We start from the raw sequence: 25,502 nt of genomic DNA on the forward strand, positions 1-25,502 counted from the left end.
AATTTGCATATAGCCCTGATTAGCCAATGAAAAAGGTATCGCCGTACGCCAATTACCATTTTTCTCTTTTATTAGTGTAGATGCTTCATGTTGCTGTCTAGTAGTATCCTTTTGTTTCAATTTCAAGGAATCCAGTTAGTATTTTTTTTTTCTTTTTTGTGTGAATCCTCACTCGAGTATATTTTTCCATTGATTTTTAGAGAGTGTGGAAGGGAGAGACACAGAGAGAAACATCGTTGTAAAAGAGACACATTGATTGGTTGCTTCCCGTAGGCGCTCCGACCAGGGCCAGGAATCAAACCTGCAACCAAGGTACAATGCCCTGACCGGAATCAAACCTGAAACCCTTCAGTCCACAGGCTGATGCTCCATCCACTGAGCCAAACCAGCTAGGGCCAATTAGAATTTCTTGAAGAGCAGATCTAGAGCTACTGAACTCCCTCTGCTTTTGTTTATTTGAGAAAGTCTTAATTTCTCCAATTTTGGAGAATAGTTTTTCTGGATATAGTATTCTTTGAATATGTCATCCTACTCCTTTCTAGCCTGTAAGACTTCTACTGAGAAATTTAAGGATCTTTTGAAGGTTCTCTTGTATATGATTTGCTTTTCCCTTGTTGCTTTTGAGATTTCTCTTTGTCTTTGACTCTTTTTTTAATTTTAAAAATATATTTTATTGATTTTTTAGAGAGGAAGGGAGAGGGATAGTGCGTTAGAAACATCGATGAGAAAGAAACATCAATCACTTGCCTCCTGCACACTCCCTACTGGGGATGTGCCTGTAACCAAGGTACATGCCCTTGACTGGAATCGAACCTGGGACCCTTCAGTTTACAGGTCGATGCTCTATCCACTGAGCCAGACCGGTTAGGGCTGTCTTTAACTTTTAATTGACATATAACATTTTATTAGTTTTAGGTGTACAACATAATGATTCAATATTTGTATATATTACAAGATAATCATATTAAGTCAGTTAACATCCACCACAGTACTAAGTTTTTTTTCTTATGATGAGAACTTTTAAGATTTACTCTTTTAGCCAGTGTCAGATATACCATACAACCCAGTATTATTAACTCTAGTCACCATGCTGTACATTATATCCCCATAACTTATGTTATAACTAGAAGTTTGTACCTTTTGACCCACTTCATCCATTGTGCCCGCCCTGTATTGCCTCTGACAATAAGTTCTCTGTACCTAGGAGCTGATGTGTTTTTTGTTGTTGTTGTTGTTGTTTAAGATTTGACAAATAAGTGAGATTGATATTTATCTTTGTCTGACTTATTTAGCATAATGCCTTCAAGGTCTATTCATGTTATCATAAATGGCAAGATTTCCTCCTTCATGGTAAATAACATTCTATTGTGTGTTATTCTTTAACCGTTTTCTTTAACCATTCATTCATCAGTGGCTACCTCCTTTGCTCCCAAGTCTTGGCTATTGTAAATAATGTTACAGTGAACATGGTGGGTGTGGATATCTTTTCGAGTTAGTGCTTTCATTTTCTTCAGGTAACTATCCAGAAGTAAAATTGTTAGATCATTAACTAACAATTCTCTTTTTAGTTTGATATAGTTTCACTTGTTGATTTTTTCTCTTTTTAAAAATTACCTTTGCTTAGATCAGCCCTGGGGCAAACTACGGCCCACGGGCCGGATCCGGCCGTTTGAAATGAATAAAACTAAAAAAAAAAAAAAGACCGTACCCTTTTATGTAATGATGTTTACTTTGAATTTATATTAGTTCACACAAACACTCCATCCATGCTTTTGTTCCGGCCTTCCGGTCCAGTTTAAGAACCCATTGTGGCCCTCGAGTCAAAAAGTTTGCCCACCCCTGGCTTAGATCATATCATAGTGTTATTTAAAAAAATATTTTTTTTGTTAATCCTCACTTGAGAATTTTTTTTTCCCCATTGATTTTTAGAGAGCGTGAAAGGGAGAGACAAAGAGAGAGAGAGAAAAACATCAATGTGAGAGACACATTGATTGGTTGCCTCTAGCATGTTCCCCAAACTGGGGTCAGGGATCGAGCCTGCAATCGAGGTGCGTGCCCTTGACCATAATTGAACCCATGACCCTTCGGTTGTTGGCTGACGCTCCAATCACTGAGCCAAACCAGCTGGGGTATTATTTTTAAGTAGAGACCGGGTGCATGAAACTCATGCACAACGGTGGGGGGAGGGGGTCCCTCAGCCTGGCCTGCACCCTCTCCAATCCGGGACCCCTTGGGGGATGTCCGATTGCACTTTTAACAGATGACAGCTCCGTTGTTGTTTCTTTTCATACTTAAACCCATTGGAATTAGTAGGTATTCAAAGTGTGTATACATTTTTGGGAGACATCCTGTATATCTCTAGTCAGTGGTGAAAGGAACCAATGGTGGGTTTGGAACTCCCAGACAGGGAACCTCGCATCTCCCCACTCTGCTTTCCACCTTCGTGGGCAGCAGGAGAATCAATGTTTTCTCTCATTAACCCGGAAAAGCACGTCATGTCACCCGCTGCCCGGCAGGAGTGTGCTAGGCCCTGAGCGAGTGAGACAGTCAGGGCGGCCTTCACTCATGGGCGCCAGCACCCCCAGTGCACATTCCTCCCCTGCAGTCAACCGGACTCTCCCACTGTTTTACTGAGAGGATGGGCCTCCTTGCCTCCTCTGGGTTCCCGACTTCAAATGCTGACCAAAGGCACCTCAGCGAGGGCCGCCCCATGCCCACCAGGTGTGTCTGTCCACACCTGCTCCCACCTCAGCACATGCATTAGCCCCACGGAGGCGATCTCGTCCGCACTGGCCTCCCCGAGGTGTCACCACTCCGCCCTCTCACTGTCATATCACAGGCGCCCATCCTGAGCACGCAGACACGCTCCAAAGGACGTGAGCACGCTGGAGGGGACATGCGCATGGAGGGGATGTGTACACATGGTGTGGGGGATGTGGGCACGCCAGGGTTGACAGAAGTGCGGTCGAGGGGCGGGGGGAACATGTGGGCGCCGTGGTCCGGGACTGTTGCGGGTGCACGTGGGTGACAGCGCGCTGTGGGACATTCACACGCAAGGGAAGTGGGGAGGGGAGAGGATGCGTGCACCGGAGGCCTGCACCTGCGCAGATCCGCAAACCCGCGTGGCTTGGCCAGGAGGACATCAATCTGGCCCTCCATGGTGGCTGTCCTTTCAATCGGCACCTTCTGGGCCAGGAGGCTGCACCGCAATCAGCCAGCAGCGAGGGTGAGGGTGAGAGCGGAGGCGGCTGGCTGAGAGTGCTTCACTGACAACCAGCACACCATCAGTCACAGGGGCCGCCGCCACCAGCAGCCTCGTCACCGGGCCCTGTGCTACCTCTGTCACTGGGGTCCTTCCAGGCCCTCGGCACACAGGGAGCCGGGCTGCCCACCACAATGCCTGGTGCGCTCCGAGGGCGGGATCTTCCCACAGGCCTTGCAGGGAACAGCTCCGGGAGGCGCCTCAGGGTCGGTGGGACTGACGGAAGTGGGGGTGTGGCATGGAGGTGGTGCCTGTGCTTCTGTTAACTTCACAATGTGTTTTATGCCACAGCATGTGGCGGCGGCTGTGAGCGGTGCCAAGCAGAGCCTGCAGGCCAACCTGAAGCAGCAGCTGGTGCCAAGCAGAGCCTGCAGGCCAACCTGAAGCAGCAGCTGCGTGCTATCAGGAGCACTCACAGCCACTCCCATGTGGGGAGTACAGGCCTCCCTCCGCTGGGTCCGCCCTTCCGCCCACCTAAGCCTGCTGCGCCTGCAGCCTGCTGTTCCATAGTCCCATCTGGTCGTTTTGGTCATGAGGGCCCCTGGCTTTTTATATATTAGGATTTTTTGAGGAACCTCCATACTCTTTTTCTATTAGCTGAACCAATTTACTTTCCCACTAATGGTGTACAAGAACAAGGGTTCCCCTTTCTCCACACACTTACGAACAGTTATCTCTTGTTTTTTTGATAATAGCCATTTTAAAAAATTTTGTTTTTAAAACATATTCTTTAATTGGTTTCAGAGAAACGAAGGGAGAGAGAGAGAGATAGAAACATCAATGATGAGAAAGAATCCTTGATCGGCTGCCTCTTGCATACCCCCTACTGAGAATCAAGCCTACAATCCAGGCATGTGCCCTGACAGGGAATCTAACCATCACCTCCTGATTCATAGGTAGATGCACAACCACTGACCCACACTGGTTGGGCTTGATAATACCATTTTTAACAGTGTGAGGTGATGATATCTCATTGTGGTTTTGTATTTTCCTGATGATTAGTCATGTTGAGCACCTTCTTATGTACCTATTGGCCACCTGTTTGTCTTCTTTGGAAGAATATCAACTCATATCTTCTGTCATTTTTTTCATCATATTGTTTGTTCTTTTGCTTTGCATTATATGAATTCTTTATGATTTTTTTGATATTAACCCCTTGTCAGTTATATCATTTGTAAACATTTTCTCCACTTGGTAGGTTGTGTTTTCATTTTGTTGATGATTTCCTTTGCTGTGCAGAAGCTTTTTAGTTTTATATAGTTCTACTTGTTTATTTTTTTTCTTTTTGTAAATTACCTTTTGTTGTCAAATTTAAATAATCATTACCAAGACTAATGGTAAACAGTTTATTGCCTATTTTTTTTTTCTAGGAATGTTATGGTTTCAGGTCTTATATTCAAGTCTGTATTTTATTGTGAGTTAATTTTTGTGTGTGTTGTTACTACTGGTCTAGTTTTATTCTGTTACATGTTGCTGTCCAGTTTTCCTAACACCATAAATAATTTCTCTGCCCCATTCTTTCTCTTCTTCTGAGACTCTTTAAATATAGTGTATGATAGTGTCCTATCAGTCCCTTATCTCTCCTCACTTCTCTTAATTTCTTTCTTCTTTTTGCTTCTCTGCTTAGATTGTTTAAAATGACCTGTCTTCAGATTGGGATTAGGGTAATGCTGGCTTCATAGAAAGAGCTTGAAGTGTGCCTTCCTCTTGATTTTTTTGAAATCGTCTGAGGAGGATAGGTTTTAGTTCTTCTTTGAATGTTTGGTAATACTCCTCTCTGAAACTGTCAGAATCAAGGCTTTTGTTTGCTAGAAATTTTTTTGATCACTGCTTCAATTTCATCTGTAGTTATCAGCCTATTTAGGTTTTTTAGCCTATTTAGGTTCTTGCTGATTGAGTTTTGGAAGATTGTATTTTTCTAGGAATATGTCCATTTCTTGTCTAGTTTGTTGGAGTAGAGTTGTTTGTAGTATTTTTTTTTTTTTTTTTACAACCCATAGTATTTTCTGTGGGGTCAGTTGTTACTTTAGCTATTTCATTTCTGATTTTGTTTATTTGGGTCCTCTGTGTTTCTTGGTGAGCCTGGCGAGAGGTTCATCAATCTTGTTTATCTTTTCAAAGAACCAGCTCTTGATTTTATTGATCTTTTGTATTGCCTTTTGGTCTCTATGTCATTTATTTCTGCTCTGATCTTTTTTTTTTTTAATATATTTTATTGATTTTTTACAGAGAGGAAGGGAGAGGGATAGAGAGTTAGAAACATCGATGAGAGAGAAACATCGATCAGCTGCCTCCTGCACACTCCCTACTGGGGCTGTGCCTGCAACCAAGGTACATGCCCTTGACCGGAATCAAACCTGGGACCCTTCAGTCCTCAGGCCGACGCTCTATCCACTGAGCCAAACTGGTTAGGGCTCTGCTCTGATCTTTATTATTTCCTTCCTTCTGCTTACTCTGAGCTTTCTTTGTTGCTCTTTTTCTAATTCTTGAAGTTGTAGGATTAGATAATTTATTACCATTTTTTCTTGTTTTTTTGAGGTAGGCCTGTAAAGCTATGAACTTCCCTCTCAGGACTGCTTTCACTGTGCCCCATAGATTTTGCATTGGTGTGTTTTCACTGTCATTTGTTTCCAGGATGCTTTTTATTTCTCTTTTGATCTCTTTGGTAACCCAATCATTGTCCAACAGCATGCAGTTTAGCCTCCAAGTGTTTGATTTTTTTTTTTTTTACTGTTTTTGTAGTTGATTTCTAATTTTATGCCATTGTGATCTGAGAAGATGCTTGATATGATTTCTATCTTCTTGAATTTGAAGAGACTTAGCCTATGTCCTAATTTGTGGTCTATTTTTAAAAATGTCCCATATGCACTTGAGAAGAATGTCTATTCCATTGCTTTCAGGTGAAATGTTCTAAAGATGTTAATTAGTTCCATCTGCTTTAGTGAGTCATTTAGGATTGCTGTTTCTTTGTTGATTTTTTTCAAGACTATTTATCCAGTGATATCAATGGGATATTATAGTCCCCTACTATGACTGTATTGCTGTCGGTCTCTCCCTTGATGTCTTCTAGAAGTGTTTTTATGTATTTGGGTGTTCATGTATAGGGTGCATATATGTTTACCAGAGTTATATCCTCTTGTTGTATTGATCCCTTTAGTTTTATGAAGTGGCCTTATCTCTTGTTATGCCCTTCACTTTGAGGTCTATTTTGTCATATATAAATATTGCTACCGAAGCTTTTTTTTTCATTTTTATTTGCCTGAAAATTTTTTTCCCATCCTTTACTTTCAGTTTGTGTGTCTTTTGTTCTGAGGTGGGTTTCTTGTAGACAGTATATATATGGATCATGTTTTCTTATCCATTCAGCCACCCTATGTCTTTTGATTGGAGCTTTTAATCCATTTATGTTTAAAATTATTATTGACTAGATGCCCGGTGCATGAAATTCGTGCATGGGGGAGGAGAGGCTCCCCAGCCTGGCCTGTGCCCTCTCACAGTGCGGGAGCCCTGCAATCGATCACCCCAAAGAGGTAGGCCCCGCCCACCCATCCAGAGCTCCTTCACGGACTGCCCCAAAGAGGTAGGCCGGAGCTGTGGGTCCCACCTCCATACTGCATGGAGCCGCGGGACCCCTGGTCTCACCGCGTGGAGCCATGGGACCCACCTCCGCACTGTGCACGCAGTGTCAAGCTCTCACCCACATGTGCACGCTGGTGCACACGCAACCTCCTGGTGATTGCTTGTTAGTTTGAGGGCATAATGGTGTGTGGATGTCTCAACCACATAGGCTTTCATTAATAGGATAGGTTTATTGCCATTTTTATTCTTTATGCCTGTGTTCCTTCTTCCTTTTCTATTTCTTCTTTTTACAAAAGTCCCTTTAACATTTCTTGCATTGCTGGCTTGGTGATAATAAACTCCTTCAGCCTTTTTTTGTCTACGAAGCTCCTGATTTCACCTTCAAGTTTGATTGATAGCCTTGCTGGATAGAGTATTCTTAGATTCAGTCCCTTGCTTTGCATCACTTTGTATACTCTTTTTTATTCCTTTCTGGCCCGATGTGTTTCTGATGAGAAATCATTTGATAGTCTAATGGGAGATCCCTTGTAGGTAACTTTCTGTCTCTCTCTTACAGCCCTTAAGATTCTTTCTTTGTCATTAATGTTTGCTATTGTAATTACATGTTTTGGTGTTGGCCTTTTTGGGTTCATCTTGTTTGGGACTCTGCTTGTGTGAATTTTTCCCCCCCCACGTCAGTGGAGTTCTCTGTCATTTCTTCAAATAGGTTTTTCTATTCCTTGCTCAACTTCATCTCCTTCGTTTCATGTTGTCCCAAAGCTCCCTCAGGCACTCCTCCTGCTTTTTAATTTTTTTTCCAATTGCTGTTCAGATTGGGTGTGTTTTCCACCCTGTCTTCTAACTCACTGATTCGATCCTGCACTTCTTCTAGTCTACAGTTGAAACCTTCCATTGTGTTTTTTATTGCAGCTATATCATTTTCCATTTCCTCTTGATTCTTACATAAGTTGATTTTCTCTTCCAATCAGTTTAGGAACCTTATGACCCTGTCTCTGAATTCTTTCTCTGACATATTGCTTGCCTCCATTTTATTTAGTTCAGTGGCTCTCAACCTTCCTAATGCCGCTACCCTTTAATACAGTTCCTCATGTTTTAGTGACCCCCAACCATAAAATTATTTTTGTTGCTACTTCATAACTGTAATTTTGCTACTGTTATGAATCGTAATGTAACTATCTGATATGCAGGATGTATTTTCATTGTTAAAAATTGAACATAATTAAAGTGTAGTGATTAATCACAAAAACAATACGTAATTATATATGTGTTTTCCAATGGTCATAGGCGACCCCTGTAAAAGGGTCGTTCGACCCCCCAAAGGGGTCGCAACCCACAGGTTGAGAACCTCTGATTTAGTTCCTTTTATGACAATTTCTCTTTTTCTTTCCTTGGGGCATTGTTTCCCCATTTTTGCTGTCTGTTTCTGGTCCTGGGCACCCTGCTTGGGGTTTGAGAGATTGAAGACTCTATCAAGCCAGTGGTCTGGAAATTGTCAGCCCAGAGGCTGGATCTGCCTTGAGTCACACCCCTTTATTGTCTGTGCTCTGAGTTGCATCCCTTTCTCCCATGGATCTGGTCCCTCAGTTATCCACTTCAGATGCTCGGGGTGGCGGGAGCGCGTGCACAGTTCCTTTGGTGTGCAACTCCCTGTAAGGACCCAGCACTCTCTGACATGCAATTCACTTTGCAGCCCCGGCACCTGTGGCAGGGTGGCACCCTAGATATCCCTGTCAGCGCACTTGCTGCACAGTCCTGTGGCCCCTGGCTGGGCACATTGGATTGCTCTGGTTTTCTCCAGCAGTGCTCTCCTGTGGCTCGGAGTGGGGCATGTGCTGGGTTACTTTGGGTCACACATTCCTCACTTTCCTGTGGCCCAGAGTGAGGCATGCACTGGGGTGCTCTAGTTAGCCCCTCCCCAGTGTGTAGTGTGGGTGGTTTGCTCTGGGTCATACAGTCCTCGCTTTCCTGTGGCCTGGAGTGAGGCATGTGCTGGGTTGCTCCAGGTAGCTCCAGCAGGACTGTCCCGGGGGCCAGGGTGGAGCGGGCACAGGTTGCTTTGAATTGCACGGTCAGAGCTCTCCTGTGGCCCTGAGTGAGGTGCGTGCTTGGTTGTTCTGGGTCGCACTGTTCTCGCTTTGCTGTGACCCGGAGTGAGGTGTGTGCTGTGTTGCTCTGGGTAGCCCCAGGGTGGAGCAGGCACGGGTTGCTTTGGGTTGCACAGTCATAGCTCTCCTGTGGCCCGGAGTGGGGAACGCACTGGGTTCCTCCAGGTTGACCTGGCAGCAGGTCCTGGGGCTTGGAGTGGAGTGGGCACTGGATGGCTCTAGATCAGACTGGCAGCATGGTTCTGGGGCCCAGCGTAGGGGTGGGGTCCAGGGTTCTCCCTGGCTTGTACTCACTGCAGGGTCTTGGAGCCAGATCCTGGGATACTGGGTCCCAGTGGGCTGGTGAGGAGGCCTGGTGCCGGAGGTCACTCTGGTGAGTGCTCACTGCAGAGTTCTGGGAGCCTGCCAGAAGGCACTGCGCCCCTCACTGCTGGGGTATGTGAGTGGTTCCACTTGGATTATGGCTGGAAATTTGCATTCTCTAGGTGTCTTCTGCCCTTCCTTGTTGAAGATGGTCTCCTCAACTGTGTCTAATTTGTTAACTCCGGGTGGATGTTTTCTGATTTAGTTGCTTTTCTGGCTTGGCTGCAGGAGGAGATCTGTGACACTTCTGCCTATTCAGCTGCCATTTTTCTTGTCAATCTGGTTTTAACTATTCTATGTGCCATGTGACTGGCTATTTTACTTAGCATAATGTCTTCAACACATGTTGTAGCATAAGGTCATTTCTTTTTAACCTACTCATTTACTTTCTCATGTGGAAAAGAAATTTCAGTGTAATTTTCATTTTCAGGTTATCTTTATCAACTCAATCCCTCATTTTCAATGATTGTCTCAGTATCCACATTATGAATTGGGAGAGAAGTTCTTCCAAAGTGAACGGTCTGAGTTTCTGTCGTGCTCATGTCTAGGAAGTAAAACAGTTTGCCCTGTGCTATGAAATACAGTTGTTTCTCTCATTTGGTCAGATCTAGAAACCCCAACTGGGCAATTCCCTAGTTTTGGTTTTTCAAGCTTTTTCTTCCTGTTATTTGAAGGACACATAATGGTGCCATGACATACCCAAGGCTTTTTCCGGGATGAATATTGTGTTTGCAGGGGGTAGTTCTGGCAGAAAGGGCAGAGAAGGTATAGGCTTCCACAAAGACTGTGTGATCTTTTCCATTAAAAAAAAAAAAAAAGGGAGAGATAAAATGTAGACAACACCAGACAGATTCAGTTGCCAAGGAAAGATTCAAATTAGATTTTACAGACCATTTGCCCTAAATCAAACCTAAAATAAGATTCCTTTTTATCAAGATCATTAATACTGACCAGTATAAAGTAGGAAATGAAATTGTTTACTCCTCATGTAATTAAAAATATTACTTGAAGTGTTAGATCTTTTGTCTGAGTTTCTCAGGACCTAGAAGTCATGATGGATAGAGGATTGTCATGCTGTTTTCTAGGAATCTAGATCTTTAAGGCAGGGAAAGAAAGGAAGGGGAAGAGCAGTTGGAGGAAGTTATCCACCCTTTTTCTTCCTTCATTAGTTGCCTCTAGAAGTGGATTTAACTAAAGCAAAGAGACAAGATTTTGAACCATTTGTGGAACAAGCGAGATACAGCAGCTGCCGACAAAACATGGCTCTGGGACCCACAAAACCACAGGAGGCAACCTCTCCTTGCAGACCAAGCCACTCAAATGATCCCCACATCATGATGCAGGGGGATAAGGACAGCAGATCCAGGTACAGGACCTAAGTTCCTACCTTTCTCTTCTGCCTTCTCATGCAGACTAAGTTATCTCCATTTTTACCTTCAAAGCCAGCAAGTTGGTTTGTTTGCCCCTCAGAACTGTATATTGTTTGTTCAGGTAACTCAGGAACTCACTCCCACCTTGTTGCTCCCTATGCAGAAGCCTGGCGTCCTCTGCTGCGGAGAGTGATGCCACTTTGCAGCGGAAGCTCCGGCAAAAACAGCTGCAGCAGCAGTTCCGGGAGCAAATGGAGAAACAGCAGCGAGTTCAGCTATCTGCTCCACCCATTGAAAAGAAGAATCCAGGTTTGTGAGAAGGCTGGGAGCAGAGGCCCCAGGGAGGTGTCCTCAGTACCCCAGGGAAGGCTTGTGGTCTGAGGACTCTGATCCTCTGCCAGCACAGTATGGTTAGGTCCAAATCAGAGCTCCAGTTACACATAGGATAGATGAGACAAAAAAATTAAGAGTGAAATCCTGTGTATTTTCCCCATTTCTAAAGACACTAATCTTTCGGGGGGGTGGGTGGGAGATGGGGAATGGGCCTTGACAAAATCCGGAACTAGAAGTTTCTCGGTACAGAGGGTATTTTGCTCCTTACTTTGACTGCCTCTGCATTACAAAGCCTTTCTGAGCTGACTTTGAATATAAGGAAGATTTGCATTTGAAGGTAAAGGGGGCTTCTGGTAATTATGTATCTGTGACCTTGTTTATTTCAGAGTTCAGATTCAGTGGGAATTGTATATAGAAGTTATTTTTGGAGTCTTTCCCAGAGAGTAGAAACAGAAGGGCTAATCCCAGATCAATGGGATTTTTGCTTAGCTTCTCCCTAAGAATTATGAAGTTTATCGAGGACTTGCTTTCATTAATATTCCCCTCAGCACTGAGGCTGAAATTAATGTAGAGGGAAAAAAAAAAACATCAACTTACGGTGCTTGGATGTTCTTAATAAGAATTATTCTAGATCTTTAGCTTCCAAACCATTGTAGAGTCCCTGAGGGCAAGGGGTGGAGGAGAGTCCTCCAGGCCTTTCTCCCACCCCTATTCAGAGTCATTGATTATATTGGTTTCTCTATATTGAATCTCTACTTAAGAATTTCTTGGAACAAAGTTATAGCTTTCAAAAGTAAAAACTAGGCCAGATGTCTTCTAATAACCCTTCTATTTATGTCCCTAAAGGAGAAATAAACTGTTTCTCCCTCCCCTTTAGGGGAAAGGCTGTTTTGAACCTCATATAGATCTACAGGGGGACTGCGACTCAGGGTGTTGAATTCTGCTATTGGCTGTGCTATGAACCAGTGTAACTCTAGGCTGCTTTGCACTTCTGAGGCTGCTCCCTCACAGTTGAGTTCTGCGGTCTCTCCTGTGTAGCAGAGCCACCGGTGCCGCCTTTGAAACACAGCACTCCCAAAGCTGATGGTGCAGAACCAATCACCGAGAAAGACTTTCCTGCAGGTCAGTATATGCTAAAGGGATGCTAAGTATTAATCAGGAAATACCTACGAATTGCTTGTAAGTTACTGTACTGGATACCTTGGGTAGTTAGAAATGCATTTTAAAAAAGGCATAAAAGCCCTGGCCGGTTTGGCTTAGTGGTTGGAGCATCGGTCCTCTGACTGAAAGGTCGTGGGTTTGCTTCCTGGTCAATGGCACATACCACAGTTGCAGGTTCCCCAGCTCTGGTAGAGGCACATATGGGAGGCAATCAATCAATGTACCTCTCTCACATAGATGTTTCTCTCTCTCTCCTTTCCACTCTCTCTGGAAATCAATGGGGAAAATATCCTCAGGTGAGGATTTAAAAAAAAAAAAAAAGAGGTATAAAAATCCCTTCTGCTTTATAGCCCCATGAAGTTTTAGGAGAAAGAGGACCCAGAGTGGATGGATAGCAGTTCTGACGGTAGCACAGATTTAGCTCCCTCACTCTCTGTCCTAACAGAAGTTTCAATGTACTTTTAGGAGTTGGGGAGAGAGAATCTATAAACTATCATTGGGCACTCATGATATGTGATTTCTTATGACCTGCTTTTCCAGTACTTTATGTGAGAACACTCCCTTCTTTGTTGGCACTACATTTTCCTGTGATCTCTGTCTTTGCAGACAGTTTTGAAATATGGGATATGGTTCCTGATGCAGGGGACGGTGCTGTCAAGCCCTTGTCTATGCCAGAGTCACACCAGACTGCTGCCACACCAGTCCTGAGGAACCAGATGGTGACCCGGAGCAGGACCCCACAAAGCCTTTGCCACCAGAATCCACAAGCAAAATCGCACCTCCAAGCTCCCAGCGTTAACCAACACATAATAGGTAGCAAAGTGTTTTAGGAACAGATATTGGAGAGCCTGGGTTTAGTTCTATGAATTTTAAAGGTGGAATAGCAGAAAATAGAAGATAATTGGTTTGAGAGCCAGAACTTGTGCTTTGCAATCCTAGTGGGAAGCTTAGGCATGACTGCATTAGGAGCTTTTCCTATGAAAAGTGGGCCCGTCATGATTACTTACAATCTGGTCTAGAGTTAACAGAGGGATGTCTTCATAACAATTTTCATTCTTAGGTTTTTAGTTTATTAGGATCATTAACTAATTCAGAAATTACTAGCTGTGAGTTCATTTTAAAATCATGGCAGCTATATTTTAACAGCTTTCTCTTGCATAGGAAACTGTGATTCCTACAGGAAGAACCAGGAGTTGAAGAAAAGGAAATTGGATCCATCTTAACAGAGGCTCAGGTCACCTCACCAGACTCTCACAGAGGGACTTTAGAAAACTGCTTTTTGGCCATGAAATTGTTCATTATATTCCTAGGGAATGAGCTTTATTTCCAAGGATTTACTTGGCTTCCTTCTGAACTTTTCCAGAGGATTTGACTACTGGAGCCTACTGCAGATAAAGCTGAGCAGCTGGAAAACAAGTACTTTGAAAAAGCTTGTTGCGCCTCGGCAGCGGTCCCTGAGATCGGACTTCTCCCGTTCATGCACCTTGCTCGGCGTCCTCTGCAACCATGTCTGACAAACCCGATATGGCTGAGATTGAGAAATTCGATAAGTCGAAATTGAAGAAGACAGAAACACAAGAGAAAAATCTACTCCCTTCAAAAGAAACGATTGAACAGGAGAAGCAAGCAGGCGAATCGTAATGAGGCACGTGCCGCCAATATACACTGTACATTCCACAAGCATTGCCTTCTTATTTTACTTCTTTTAGCTGTTTAACTTTGTAAGATGCAAAGAGGTGGGATCAGTTTAAGTGACTGTGCTGCCCCTTTTCACATCAGAACTACTGACGACGAAGGCCACACCTGCCGCTCCCATCTGTCTGGCTGGCTGGTGGGGAAGGGGGACAACGTGCATTTTGGTGAAGGAACGAGCTGGGTGGGACGAAGGTGAAATCTAGAGTTAAAACCAAGCTGGTCCAAGGGGTCCTGTGGGCTGTAAAATGCAGTTTAATCAGAGTGCCATTTTTTTGTTCAAATGATTTTAATTATTGGAATGCACAATTTTTTAAATATGCAAATAAAAAGTTTTAAAACCTGAAAAAAAGAAAAAAAGAAAAAGAAAAGCTTGTTGCACACTGAGTAGGCTTTGGGTAGATTAAATACCTTTTCTTGGGCTCTTGATGCTCATTATTTATTCTTAACTATTATATTAATAAATACAGAACTTTTAGGCATCACCAGTGGCTGAAAGTAACATAAGCCATACTACCAAACACCAACTTTTTTTTTTTTTTTTTTAAATATATTTTATTGATTTTTTACAGAGAAGAAGGGAGAGAGATAGAGAGTCAGAAACATCGATGAGAGAGAAACATCGATCAGCTGCCTCCTGCACATCTCCCACCGGGGATGTGCCCGCAACCCAGGTACATGCCCTTGACCGGAATCGAACCCGGGACCTTTCAGTCCGCAGGCCGACGCTCTATCCACTGAGCCAAACCGGTTTCGGCCAAACACCAACTTTTAACAGCGATCTACACTACTGGGTGTCTCTGCCTTTCACGTTAGGGCACCAAGTTCCAATGTTGCCCACACAAGGGCTTGGAACAAAGTGTGGAGTGGTGTTTGACTCCTGTGCATCAGAGTCCAGGCTGATCTTCATCCATGTTAATCTCTCATTTAATTGGGGGGACAATGATGTAAAGCCAAAGAAAAGGAATTTTAAGAAAACAAAATAAACCCATTATTTGGTAACAAAATAGAAAATGTAAGTTGCTGTATATAGTTCCCCATTCAGATGTGTGATAAACCCATCTTAACAATAAATTGTTTTTCCATCATGCTTTGTAGATGTTCAATAATTCTTTCCCTCAAATAATGAGTTTGCAAGTCTACTTTTTAAGGTGCATTTTTGGGCTGTACCTTTTAATCTAATCTTGAAGCAGTGGCTTTTATTTTTTTGAATAACATGCATTTGTGGGAAGCTGGGAACCTGAGGCAAGGAACTCTTAAAGAACAGAAAGCAGTAATCCATTTCTATTTCTTGGGAAGATGAAGAGGCAGTGGCTTACCCTAATTTCTTTTTTTTTAATCCTTACCTGAGGATAATTTTCCATTGATTTTTAACGAGAGTGGAAGAGAGAAGGAAAGAAGAGAAATATTGATGTGAGAGAAACACATCAATTGGTTGCCTCCTGCACGAGCCCTGACCAGGGCCCAGGCCAGAAAAAAAGCCTGCAACCGAGGTATGTGCCTTTTGAGCGGAATCAAACCCGGGACCCTTCAGTTCACAGGCCAATACTCTATCCACTGAGCAAAACTGGCTAGGGCTGATTTCTCTTTTATCTCACCTATTGTGCAGATTTGGTTATATAGTCATTTTTTGATTTTGATATTCTTATCCTCTTCAGAATATCATCTTTGTCTGCAGCATAACCATAGTTCAGGTCAGACCTGCCACTAAAGTTAGGAATCCAGTTATAAATTGCACACAAAACAGCTGATGAAATCATGAAAAATGAATTGGTTGGGAATGAAACCCCACAACTCATCAAAAGCAAGTTTGGTTTATTTGAATGGTTTCATTAAATAAGTCTACAAAGGTTACAAACTGAAGCACAAAGCGCAATCTTACAAGAAGCGCAACACCCAGAGTTAGTGCAAAATGTACAATTAACGGCTGCGGAGAAACCCAAGGTTTGAATTGTTTATTCATTTTTTTTTAAACAGTATACATTGTTAAATAATGTAAGGAAAACATTTATAATTCAGATTTTTTAATGTGGAAAAAGATACTCAGAGTGTACTATTAACACAAAAATAATTTAAACATTTCAGTAGCTAGTTCATTCCTCTAGGTTTCAGTTATTTCATCCACAGGAAGGAAAAAAAAATCAACAGTAAATAAAACCAGTTCTTTCTTTGTTGTGAATGAAGAGATCCCAAAATTATTGAACCAAAATAACAAACAATGTGCTGCATTTGGCTTGCTTGTTTCTCTAGTAAAACGTATTGTTTCATTTGTCTCAGGTAGTCCATTTCTCGTTAATTTGGCCACCTTCTTTGTTCTATTCCTTACTCTTACCATCTCCCCAAGAATTATAAGCAGAGAATAAGTAAACAATTTTGAAGGAGGGCTTGGAACCTCTGCCCTTTTCATTTCTACCTTCCTAAAACCTTCAGCTTTCATTTGCATCATTGGGGCCTAGGCTAATGTAAAGAAACAGGGCCCACAGAGGGACAACCGGATAGGAGAGCCAAACAGGCTCTTCCTATTGTGATTCCTGGGATGTGCCGTTGAGGTGGGTAAGAGGTTGGAAATATGTCAATTTCCCAACTCAAGAGTCAAGACAAGAAGCACCCAAAAAATTAAGAGTCCTAACTTTTTCCCCATCTTCAGAGATAATAGAGACCCCCAGTTAGCCAATTAGGAGAGTATTTCCTGAAAGCTCTGAAAATAATAGAACTGCCCATTATAACTAGGCATAGCACTAAATAATACTGGTTGGTTGCAGTTATTACTTAAGGAGAATATTTGTTGAAATGTGAGAATATCAGTTGCAATTGCAGAAATAAAGGTGGCACAACAGATTATGATCCTGCAACCATTTGAACATAGGAGAAGAACAGGAAGAATATGATTCTTTCCTATAATGCTTACTTCAGATGTGGTTCCACTTTCCACAAAAATACAATACCCCAAGCTGAGAAATGCCTGGTACATTTGCAACAAGAGGAAAGCAATCCAAACAGTTTTCTTAGAGCAACTTTCTCCATCTGTGACACTTTTCACTATCACGTTTTCCAACTTCAAAACTAACCCCCTCTCGCTTCCCATGTTCAGCCATTTCTTCTAGGTCTGTTCAAGCCCAGCTCAATGAGTAAGGCTATGGCCAGGCATCACATTACTTCAAACAAGTTTGTTCTCCCATACCTTAGTCTTTTCTTTCACTTGTCCCACGCCTCCTTTAATCTTTTAAATTGCCCAATTTTATTACAGCACCCCTCCTCACTGTTCCTGAAACAGAACTTTCTGCTTTCAGGCACTGATGTCAACTTAATTTCTCAACCTGCTCATCTCACACCTGCTCTAGACAAAATTGTTAAATGACTTAAGAACACTCTCAATTTCCCTTTGGCATAACCCACTGCTGGGGTCACCTGGGCCTTAGATTTCCTCCCACATGCCCTTTGCTGATCTGGGGTCTGATGAGAAGTTGATGCTAATGGCAAAAGCAATAGAAGTCCAAGGCACTAAAATATCCAGCAAGCAATACTGGGAGAACAGAAGTATTCAAGTAAGTAATTTATACAATTTTACATTCACATTTATTTATCTAATACAATGGAAATACAAAGGAAAATGTTAAAGTGTCTCAATAAGTAAAGGACAGAGCTAGCTTTTTTTTTCAACCTTTTAAACCTTTCATATTTTCATCTTAAAACTACTGTTGTCCAACAACATTTATATATCACAGTGTTTCCACATCAAAACTGATGGCAAAGTTACATGTCCGCAGGGAACGTTTTTTCCTAATTACTAATGCTGCAGTCAAAACTGCTAATATCATCTGCTTAAAGCACTAATGACCTATCATAAGAAAGGGTTGAAACTTCAATCTTCTGATGTTTTTCACTGGGTTCTAAAGAGAAAGAGAGAGAGAGAAAGGGGTGGCGGGGGGTTGGGTGGAGGAACAGGGTAAGAAAGAACCCAATACTTTTGTCTTGTGGCTTAGATTCTTGAGGGAATGAGGGACTTGGGGTAGGTACCAAAATTAAGAGCTACACCCACTTAAAAATACAGGTGGGGTTTGGTTTTCCCTTGAGCACTCTAATAGCTTCCTGATAAAAGCCCTTCTCTTTCCTAGCCCTCACTGTTGGGTACAGGTAAACAGGAAAGCACAAGTTGAAGCTACCCCACCACAAGAAAGCTGCTCTTTCTTTCTTGTCCCACTCCAATTAATGGTGAAGGGGAGGAAGACTCTCCATTTTAAGGGCTCTAAGCAGTATTAAAAACATTCCTTTCTGGCAAGAAATAATCAGTTAAATGCAGCACTAGTAGTTAGTATATAGGCTACTCACCCCTCCACCCCCAATCACTCAGCACTCTTTCCTGTCCCCAAATCTACTCAGTTAATGTCTCTAGGTCTAAGTGGTCCGCAGGTTGGAACCTGGGGGGTTGCTGATGGATTTCTGCAAATTGCTGATGTTGAAATTCTGTAAGGAGGCAGTCCCCACAGGCTGGAACTGCCCAAGTGGCTGTGGTGCAGGGCCACCCGTCCCACTCCATTGAGTGCCAAAGGGAGGAGCTGGAAAACTGTACTGCTGTGGGGGGCACATAGACTTGGTGAAGTGACCTAGAGAGGTAGCTGATGCTGCAGAGATGGGGGCAGGGCCACCCAGGTTTGAGGTCATGGAGATGCACAGCTGACCAGGTGCTGAGAACTTCCTTGCCATTCCAGGGCCCTGAAAACAAAACAACTCATTGTAAAGTCTGGTGTAGGCATAACATGCGTGAGTGTGAAATGGGCAATACAAAAATACAATTTTACAACTGGGGCTGTTCTACTCTTATAAATCCTTTCATAATAATAATTATTGGCTCTTTACACTTACCTGACAGGGGAGAATAACCATTCAGTCTGGAACTGAGTGGTGGTGTGTGTGTGTGTCTGTTTGTGTATGACGACGGGCATGCAGTTCAGGGTAATAAAGGAAAGGGAAGAAAAAACTGAGTTGACCAATAGGGAGTGAAGGATTCAGGGAAGGAAAAATAAAAGGGTACTTGGGTGACTTTTGTCTTGTTTTTCTAAAAGAATTAAAATCGCCTGGCTGGAGCGATACAGTGGTTGAGCGTCACCCCATGGACTAGGTCACAGTTTGATTCCCGGACAGCGCACATGCCAGGGTTGCAGGCTCGATCTCCAGTAGGGGGTGTGCAGGAGGCAGCCGATCAATGATTCTCTTTCATCATTGATGTTTCTATCTCTCTGAAATCAATAAAACCGTATTTTAGATAAGGCCCGAGAAATGATTTGGTTTTGCCCTTCCAAGGCATTATAGCCTTTGACAGGCGGCAGAGTCCCGCTCCCTGCGCGGACACTCCTGGGCGGCCAACGCAGGCACAGCAACCACGCCATCTTGGGAAACAGAGCTGCTTGAGACTAGGATCCTGGCCTCAGCACCACCCAGTCTGATCTCAGACGCATACCAGGACCCTGCAGCCACTGGGGACAGAGACCTGTGACCACAGCTACAGACCTGCGGACACCAAAAGTTCACAAATCCCCGCGGCAGATCCGTGAGTAACAGAGCCCATCCCCCCTTCCCGCAGGCTCACGGGCAGCACCAGAGTAACGAACTGATAGACCCACCCCTTGCCGGGGCCTCAGAGCTCCAGGAACTTTGGCCAGGAAGTGCGCGAGCACCTTGGAGCTGATCCCGGGTAGGGCCGGCTTCGGAGGCCTGGGCTGGGAGATCGCGTGAACACTGGGAACTGTTCCTGCTCGCACTGCCTGCTCCAGGAGCCCAGGGCTGGGAGCAAAGGCGCGAACCCCGGGAACTGATCCTAGGCGCACTGCCGGCTTCGGAGCCCTGGGCTGGGAGCAATCGCGAACACCGGGAATTTGTCCCGCGTATCACAGGCGCAGGGACTCCGATTCTCTGGGCAGGAGGCAGCACCAAGCACCAGTGACTTGACTGTGTTTCTTATCACCTGCGCCTGAGATCCTGATTCCCTGTGCATTCATACTAAGAGCCAGTGACTCCAATTCCTGGTGCAAGGGCACACAGGGAACCTGATTCTCAAGGCAAGGTCGCGCGAACCAACAGAGACTCTGATACTGGATTCTGGGGAACTCTGACTCCTGGCGCACACTAGGGGGCTTTGGTTTTCAACACGCTTCAGGGGGTCTCTTTTTCAGCACGGTGCAGGCAGGGTCCCTGATTCTAAGGGCGCATACGAGGACACATTGAGCGCTGACAACACTGACTCTGAGGGAGCCTGGTTCCCACCAACCCACAACAACCACACATCTTAGTGTCAGAGCTCCTCAGTGACACTAGGGTGGTGGGAGGCTCCCACTGCACACAGCCCAGGCCCATGCAACTCAACGTTTGAACCATCGGGAGATAATCAGAATGAAGAGACGACACAACACCCAGAGGAAAGAAAATGAGGAGTTGCCAAGAAAGGAAATTAATGAAGTTGAAGCATGCAACATGACAGAAAAAGAATTCAGAATAATGGTTGTACAATTCATTCACCGGATGGATAAGAAAATCAACAACCTATGCAAGAATCAGGAAGAAATGAAAAGTGATATAGCTACAATCAAAAACACCATGGAAAGTTTCAACAGCAGACTAGAAGAAGCAGAGGACCGAATTAGTGAGTTAGAAGATAAGGCAGAGAAACACGCTCAATCTGAACAGCAAATGGAGAAAAAAATTAAAAAGCAGGAGGAGACCCTAAGGGAACTTTGGGACAACATGAAACGAAGTAACATACGCATAATAGGGCTGCAAGAAGGACAAGAAGAGCAGTAAGGACTAGAAAATCTATTTGAAGAAATAATGTCAGAAAACTTCCCAGATATGGGGAAGAAAAAAGTTACACAAGTACAGAGAGTCCCAGGCAAGATGAACCCCAAAAGACCCACACCAAGACACGTCATAATAACGATGGCAAATGTACTGGACAAAGAGAGAATCTTAAAGGCTGCAAGAGAGAAACAGAGAGTTACCTACAAAGGAGCCCCATCAGATTATCAAATGATTTCTCAACAGAAACACATCAGGCCAGAAAAGAATGGACAGAAATTTACAAAGTGATGCAAAGCAAAGGACTGAATCCAAGAATACTTTATCCAGCAAGGCTATCATTCAAAATTGAAGGGGAAATAAGAAGCTTCACAGACAAAAAAAGGCTAAGGTAGTTTATCACCACCAAGCCAGCAATGCAAGAAATGCTAAAGGGACTGGTGTAAAAAGAAGAAATAAAAAGCCCAGAAAGAAAAGAGCCACAAAAAAAATATAAATGGCTACAAACAAGTCCCTTTCAATAATAACTTTAAACGTAAATGGACTAAATGGTCCAATCGAAAGACATCGAGTGGCTGAATGGATAAAAAAAACATGACCCGCCGAAACCGGTTTGGCTCAATGGATAGAGCGTCAGCCTGCGGATTGAGAGGTCCCGGGTTCGATTCCGATCAAGGGCATGTACCTGGGTTGCGGGCACATCCCCAGTAGGGGATGTGCAGGAGGCAGCTGATCGATGTTTCTCTCTCATTGATGTTTCTAACTCTCTCTATCTCTCTCCCTTCCTCTCTGTGAAAAATCAATAAAATATATTAAAAAAAAAAACAAAAAACAAAAAAAAACATGACCCATATATTTGCTGTCTACAAGAGACCCACCTCATTAGAAGGGACTCGCACAGACTGAAAGTGAAGGGATGGAAAAATATCTTTCAGGCAAATGGAAAGGAAAAGAAAGCTGGGGTAGTAATACTTCTATCGGACAAAATAGACCTCAAAGTGAAGGCCATAACAAGAGATAAGGAAGGCCACTTCATAATACTAAGGGGATGAATACAACAAGAGGATATAACCCTGATAAACATATATGCACCCAGTGCAGGAGCACCCACATACATAAGAAAACTCCTGGAAGATATCAGGGGAGAGATCGATAACAATACAATCGTAGTAGGGGACTTTAATACACCACTGACATCACTGGATAAATCCGCCAGACAAAAACTCAGCAAAGAAACAGCAATCCTAAATGACTCACTAGATCAGATGGACTTAATCGACATCTTCAGAACACTTCACCCCAAAGCCACAAAATATACGTTCTTCTCAGGTGCTCATGGACATCTTCAAAAATAGACCACATATTGGGTCACAAACAAAGTCTCCCCAAATTCAAGAAGATTGAAATCATACCAAGCATCTTCTCAGGCCACAAGGGCATAATATTAGAAATAAACTACAATAAAAACAACTCAAAGTACTCAAACACTTGGAAGCTGAATAGCATGTTATTAAATATTGATTGGGTTACCAATGAGATCAAAGAAGAAATTAAAAACATCCTGGAAACTAATGACAATGAAAACACAACAATCTAAAACCTTTGGGACACAATGAAAGCAGTCCTAAGAGGGAAGTTTATAGCTCTACAGGCCTATCTCAACAAACAAGAAAAAATGGTAATAAATCATCTAAATCTACAGCTCAAAGAATTAGAAAGAGAGCAACAAGAAAACCCCAGAGTGAGCAGAAGGAAGGAGATAATAAAGATTAGAGCAGAAATAAATGACATAGAGACCAAAAAAACAATACATAAAATCAATGAAACCAAGAGCTGGTTCTTTGAAAGGATAAACAAGATTGACAAACCTCTAGCCAGGCTCACCAAGAAGCAAAGAGAGAGGACCCAAATAAACAAAATCAGAAACGATAGAGGCGAAATAACAACAGATCCCACAGAAAAACAAATGATTGCTAAAAAATACTATGGAAAACTCTACTCCAACAAACTAGACAACCTGGAGGAAATGGACATATTCCTAGAAAAATACAACATTCCAAAACTCAATCAGGAAGAATCTAAAAATCTCAACATGCCAATAACTATGGAAGAAATTGAAGCAGTCATCAAAAAGCTTCCCCCAAACAAAAGCCCAGGGCCAGACAGCTTCACAGGGGAGTTTTACCAAACATTCAAGGAAGAACTAAAACCTATCCTCCTCAGACTATTACAAAAAATCCAAGAGGAAGGAAAACTTCCAAGATCATTCTATGAAGCCAGCATCACCCTAATACCAAAACCAGGTAAAGACAACACAATGAAAGAGAATTACAGGCCAATATCCCTCATGAACATAGATGCCAAAATCTTCAACAAAATCTTAGCAAATCGGATCCAGCAGTAAATCAGAAAGATCATATACCACGACCAAGTAGGATTTATCCCAGGGATGCAAGGATGGTACAATATCCGCAAATCAATAAACGTGATACATCACATAAACAAATTGAAAGAAAAAAAACCACATACTCATATCAATAGATGCAGAAAAAGCATTTGACAAAATCCAACACCCATTTTTGATAAAAACTCTCAGCAAGGTGGGAATTGAAGGATCATACCTCAACACAATAAAAACACAAACCCACAGCCAACATCATACTTAATGGACAACAACTAACACCATTTCCCCTAAGAACAGGAACAAGACAGGGATGCCCACTCTCACCACTCCTGTTCAACATAGTACTGGAAGTATTAGCCATTGCAATTAGACAAGAAGAAGAAATAAAAGGCATCCAAATTGGAAAAGAAGAAGTGAAACTGTCCTTATTTGCAGATGACATGATATTATACTTAAAAAACCCTAAAGACTCCATCAAAAAACGATTAGACTTAATAAAAGAATTCGGCAATGTAGCAGGATACAAAATTAACACCAAGAAATCTATGGCATTTCTATACACCCTTAGTGAACTTGCAGAAAGAGAGACTAAAAAAGCAATCCCACTTACCATCGCACCAAAAAAATTAAGCTACCTAGGAATAAACTTAACTAAAGAGGTAAAAGACCTCTGCTCAGAAAACTACAGGACGTTGAAAAATGAGATAGAGGAAGACATAAACAGATGGAAGAACATACCATGTTCTTGGATTGGTAGAATCAACATCATTACAATGTCCATACTGCCCAAAGCAATCTATATATTAAACGCACTTCCCATTAAAATACCAATGGCATATTTCACAGACCTAGAACGAACTCTCCAAAAATTCATATGGAATAAAAAACGACCCCGAATAGCTGCAGCAATCCTGAGAAAGAACAAAGTAGGTGGGATCTCAATACCAGATATCAAGCTGTATTACAAAGCCACTGTTCTCAAAACTGCCTGGTACTGGCACAAGAACAGACATATAGATCAATGGAATAGAATAGAGAGCCCAGAAATCAGCCCCAACCAATACGCTCAATTAATATTTGACAAAGGAGGCAAGAACATACAATGGAGTCAAGATAGTTCCTTCAATAAATGGTGTTGGGAAAATTGGACAGATACATGCAAGAAAATGAAACTAGACCACCAACTTACACCATACATAAAAATAAACTCAAAATGGATAAAGGACTTAAATATACGATGGGAAACCATAAAAATACTAGAAGAATCCAAAGGCAACAAAATCTCAGACATATGCCGAAGCAATTTCTTCACCGATACAGATCCTAGGGCATTGGAAACTAAAGAGAAAATAAACAAATGGGACTACATCAAAATAAAAAGTTTCCCACACCACAATAACAATAAAAAATAAATAAATAAATAAATAAATAAAAAGTTTCTGCACAGCAAAAGAAACCATCAACAAAACAACAAGAAAGCCCACTACATGGGAGAACTTATTTGCCAATGCTATCACTGATAAGGGTTTAACCTCCAACATTTATAGGGAACTCATACAACTCAACAAAAGGTAGATAAACAATCCAATCAAAAAATGGGCAAAGGACCTAAATAGACACCTTTCAAAAGAGGACATTCAGAAAGCCAACAGACATATGAAAACATGCTCAAAGTCGCTAATCATCCGAGAGATGCAAATCAAAACAACAATGAGGTACCATCTCACACCTGTCAGAATGGCTATCATCAACAAATCAACAAACGACAAGTGCTGGAGAGGATGTGGAGAAAAAGGAACACTTGTGCACTGCTGGTGGGAATGCAGACTGGTGCAGCCACTATGGAAGACAGTATGGAGTTTCCTCAAAAAACTAAAAATGGAACTCCCATTTGACCCTGTGATCCCACTTCTAGGAATATATCCCAAGAAACCAGAAACACCAATCAGAAAGGATATATGCACCCCTATGTTCATAGCAGCACAATTCACCATAAGATCTGGAAACAGCCTAAGTGCCCATCTGTAGATGAATGGATTAGAAAACTGTGGTACATCTACACGATGGAATACTATGCTGCTGTAAAAAAGAAGGAACTCTTACCATTTGCAACAGCATGGATGGAACTGGAGAGCATTATGCTAAGTGAAATTAGCCAGTCAATGAAGGAAAAATACCACATGATCTCACTCATTCATGGATAATAAAGACCATTATAAACTTATGAACAAAAATAGATACAGAGGCAGAGCTGCCTCATCAGACTGTCAAACTATAGCACGAAGGCTGGGGAGGTGGGGGGGCAGGGAGGGGGTAAGAGATCAACCGAAGGACTTGTATGCATGCATATAAGCATAACCAATGGACACAAGACACTGGGGGGTAGAGGAGGCCAAGGGATTGTCAAGGGCGGGGGAAAAAAAAAAGGAGACATATGTAATACT

At 42.7% G+C, this 25,502-nt stretch overlaps 3 protein-coding genes across 5 annotated transcripts in view; 2 read left to right on the top strand and 1 right to left on the bottom strand.

The window, feature by feature from the left end:
- RAD52 (RAD52 homolog, DNA repair protein) overlaps nucleotides 1-14,210 on the top strand; it is a 34,392-nt gene extending 20,182 nt beyond the window's left edge. Inside the window, exons 7-11 of the mRNA XM_081083653.1 lie at nucleotides 10,479-10,675; nucleotides 10,843-10,988; nucleotides 12,051-12,134; nucleotides 12,780-12,986; nucleotides 13,335-14,210. Of these exons, the coding sequence (XP_080939779.1) occupies nucleotides 10,479-10,675; nucleotides 10,843-10,988; nucleotides 12,051-12,134; nucleotides 12,780-12,986; nucleotides 13,335-13,396 (696 nt within the window). The 3' untranslated portion in view covers nucleotides 13,397-14,210. The remainder of the gene's footprint in view (nucleotides 1-10,478; nucleotides 10,676-10,842; nucleotides 10,989-12,050; nucleotides 12,135-12,779; nucleotides 12,987-13,334) is intronic.
- On the top strand, nucleotides 13,680-13,814 carry LOC308513536 (thymosin beta-4-like; the record flags this gene model as incomplete). Its single annotated transcript, XM_081083654.1, has 1 exon — nucleotides 13,680-13,814. One exon carries the CDS (start codon nucleotides 13,680-13,682, stop codon nucleotides 13,812-13,814), a length of 135 nt encoding a protein of 44 aa, XP_080939780.1.
- Nucleotides 14,211-15,663: 1,453 nt separating the features above from the next.
- Nucleotides 15,664-25,502, bottom strand: part of WNK1 (WNK lysine deficient protein kinase 1) — a 154,167-nt gene continuing 144,328 nt past the window's right edge. For 2 of the 3 annotated variants that reach the window (XM_081083651.1, XM_081083650.1), the window contains one exon: nucleotides 15,664-18,578. In XM_081083651.1, coding sequence (XP_080939777.1) covers nucleotides 18,261-18,578 — 318 coding nt within the window. In that variant the 3' untranslated portion in view covers nucleotides 15,664-18,260. The remainder of the gene's footprint in view (nucleotides 18,579-25,502) is intronic. The other variant, XM_081083652.1, reaches the window with a different exon arrangement.

The sequence above is a fragment of the Myotis nattereri genome, assembly GCF_964212035.1.
Source record: "Myotis nattereri genome assembly, chromosome: 2".
Classification (NCBI taxonomy): Eukaryota; Metazoa; Chordata; class Mammalia; order Chiroptera; family Vespertilionidae; genus Myotis; species Myotis nattereri.